Source organism: Ursus maritimus, unplaced genomic scaffold (assembly GCF_017311325.1).
Source record: "Ursus maritimus isolate PB19 unplaced genomic scaffold, ASM1731132v1 scaffold_20, whole genome shotgun sequence".
NCBI lineage: Eukaryota > Metazoa > Chordata > Mammalia > Carnivora > Ursidae > Ursus > Ursus maritimus.
Window position 1 is genome coordinate 6,022,964 of NW_024424453.1, and position 2,701 is coordinate 6,025,664.

General features: G+C 66.1%; 1 protein-coding gene across 2 annotated transcripts; it reads right to left on the minus strand.

The window, feature by feature from the left end:
• Nucleotides 1-8: 8 nt before the first annotated feature.
• LOC121104247 (schwannomin-interacting protein 1-like) lies at nt 9-1,984 on the minus strand. 2 transcript variants are annotated; one of them, XM_040636632.1, is made up of 2 exons: nt 1,801-1,984; nt 9-1,275 (listed from the first exon to the last, which is right to left on the minus strand). In XM_040636632.1, exon 2 carries the CDS (start codon nt 1,255-1,257, stop codon nt 310-312), a length of 948 nt encoding a protein of 315 aa, XP_040492566.1. In that variant the 5' UTR covers nt 1,258-1,275; nt 1,801-1,984; the 3' UTR covers nt 9-309. The 2 variants fall into 2 exon arrangements, with proteins under 2 accessions (XP_040492566.1, XP_040492564.1); XM_040636630.1 differs by lacking the exon at nt 1,801-1,984 and adding an exon at nt 1,489-1,676.
• Nucleotides 1,985-2,701: the final 717 nt, after the last annotated feature.

The window sequence follows — 2,701 nt, forward strand, 5'->3', positions numbered from 1 at the left end:
AGAAAGGAACAAAGTCTTAGAGGAGGGCCGTCACCCATTCAAATTCAGGAGCATCCGCTTAAACGCGAGATGTGACAAACCCTGCTGCCATACCGGAGGTGTGGGCAGGCGAATGTGAGCGTGTGCACGGGGACAGCCTATATATAGGCGAGACAGGAGTGGTAACGAAGGGAGACCCACCACGGTCGACAAAGCCACAACTATGACGACTTGAAATACCACCCGCAGGGCACTGGCTTCGGTGCCAAGATCTCCCCGGATTTATTTTCAGGCAAGTGACTCACAACCTCGTCTCCATAAGTAATTCCATTAAAATGAGTCGCCGGTTCCACTAACCCGACTTTCCGCTGCCCTCTGGCCGCCCCTCCCTCCTCTCCGCCCAGCGGGCAAACCCAGACAGCTCCCAGACTGAGCAACCGTACCCCAGGGGAGCAGAAGGCAGGCTCTTAGGCCCGGCCCCCACCCTCGGGGAAGGATGAATGGGGCCGGAGGCGGGTGGGAGCGCCAGGAGGGAGCGTGCAGGCGGTGCGCGGGGTGTGTACGCGTGTGTGCGCGCGTGGGCACGCACCCCGGCCAACTTACGGAGGTGGAGTTGGTCCTTGCTTGGCCCTGGTTCCGCACCTCCTGCTCCCGGAACTGCAGTCCAGCCAGATGCTTCTCCAGTGCCTCCCAGTCCATAGGGGGCACCGGGGGCTCCTCCGGGACGCACGTCCCGCCGTCGGTGGGCTGAAGGCAGAGGACCCCAGCTGCCGGGCCCCGGCCGCCGCGTCGGCCCCGCGTCGGCTGGGGCTTCTGGACCGCCCGGCGGGAGCCCCGTGAACCGCTGGGCCGGCCGGCCACCACCACCACGTTGCCATTGTGCCTGAGGTCCTGGGGGTCGTGCGGGTGGAGGTTGCCGTTGGGCACGGGAGGCGGCATGACAGTGGTGGCGCCCTTGCCCCCGCCGCCGCGGGTCCTGGCGCTCACGTCCCCCGGCTCCCGGGCCGGACAGCGGTCATCCCGGTACCCCCGTTCGTCGCGCTCGTCTTCCTCTTCCTCCTCCTCCCCGTCCTCCTCCGGCGCCCACTCATCAATCACCTTCTTCTGGTAGACCGGGAAGGGCTCCTCATAGTCCTCCAGGGCAGACACCAAGTCCAGACTGCCCCCCGGCGACGACGAGGATTTGCACTCGGAGCAAGGGGTCACTTTGGTGGAGTTGGACTGCGAACTGGCGCGGCTGCTGCTGCTGCTGCTGCCGGCGTCACTGCCTAGATCCATCCCATCCTCTCGGTAATCCTGGGGGAGGAGGAGGGGAGGAGGCAGAGAGTGAGCTGCCGGGCCGAGCATGCTCCGGCCCCCGGCCGCCCGCCGCCAGCACCCCGGCCCAGTGCCCCGCGCCCGCCTAGCCGGAGATGCGCCCCCCAAGGAGGCCTGGGAACCGGAGCCGGCACCAGCCTGAGGCTTCCCTTAGCCCACCCCCCCCCACCATACTTCCTCTCAGTAACTAACCCTCAAATTAGCAAAGGGGGTGCCCAGCCATCAGCGCGGACACTTTCCTTAAGAGGGGCCCCGGGGCGCGCATGGACTTTGTTGTAACCATTTTGCGCCGGGCGCGCCCCTGCACCCCGCCCCAAGAATTCTCCGAGAACCAGACACTTTCCCAGGGAATTATAATTCCCTGGGGGCGGGACCGAGAAGAGGGTGGGCGGCTACTGAATTCGCACCTCATTCCGGGCGCCGAGACCACCCCCACCCGGCCCCGCCTCGCCCCGCCCCCGCCGGTGGCGGGGAGCAGGGCTCTGCTGTCGAGCTGAGCTTTACTTTCTAAGGAACCGCAGGCAGCTCGGAGGTCTCACTCCCGCCTCCGCGCCTCCCTGACCGGCCCCTCCTCGGCTCGCCGGAAGGCTTGGGGTGGGGGGCGCTCTCAGCTTGTGCCGGAGAAGATGGCTCTCGCCGCCCCCAAAGGTGTGCGGGGCCGGGGCGCGGCGGCAGTAGCTGCAGGCGCCGCCGCCGCCCTGGGGGAGGGAGGACGCGCCCTCCCGGCGGCGGAGCCGGTCCCGCCACCGAGCATGCCCAGAGGCTGCCGGGCGCGGCGTAGTCCGCTCTCCCGGTTTTCGCGGCAGCAGGCTGGGGCGGGAGGCCGGGCGGGGATGGGGTTGGAAAGGTCGGGAAAAGGCCGAGGGAAGGGGGCACGGGGCGTTAGGGATGTCGACCCGGCCAATTAACAGGGGCGGCCCCTGGGGAGGGGTGGTGGATTTTAACCCGCAGACGCACTAATATTTTCTGGGCGCGTCTCAAGCCCTCTTTCCGGGGCTCGTTATCCACCCTAAGCCTCCCTGTACCCCAAAGCGGGCGTGGCGCATCCTAACCCACGCGGAAGTCCCCGAGTGATCCGGTGAAGGACCTCCCCCCACACACACGCGCACAGACACTAGCCCATGTGGGAGCCCGAAGTGACGTGTGCTCAGTGGTCATGCACCATCATTTCCCTTCCACCTTCCTCGGCCACTTCCTCTCCCTCCACCGCCCAGCTCCAGTCGCCTTGCTGGCTCCTCTTCCAAGTTCAGGCTGTGGGCGGAACCTGTTGCTTTAGCTCACGCTTCCTTCCCCCTCCCGGCCTCACGCTGAGGATGACCTCAGAGAGGTGTGTGTATGGGGAATGGAGGGGTTAAGTGTAAGATGGAACTGATAACCTGGAATTTTGGAGGAGGATCTGTTCCAA

What these genes read in the sequence shown, in the direction of transcription:
- LOC121104247 (XM_040636632.1), bottom strand. Translation starts at nt 1,257, where the DNA reads ATGGATCTAGGCAGTGACGCCGGCAGCAGCAGCAGCAGCAGCCGCGCC.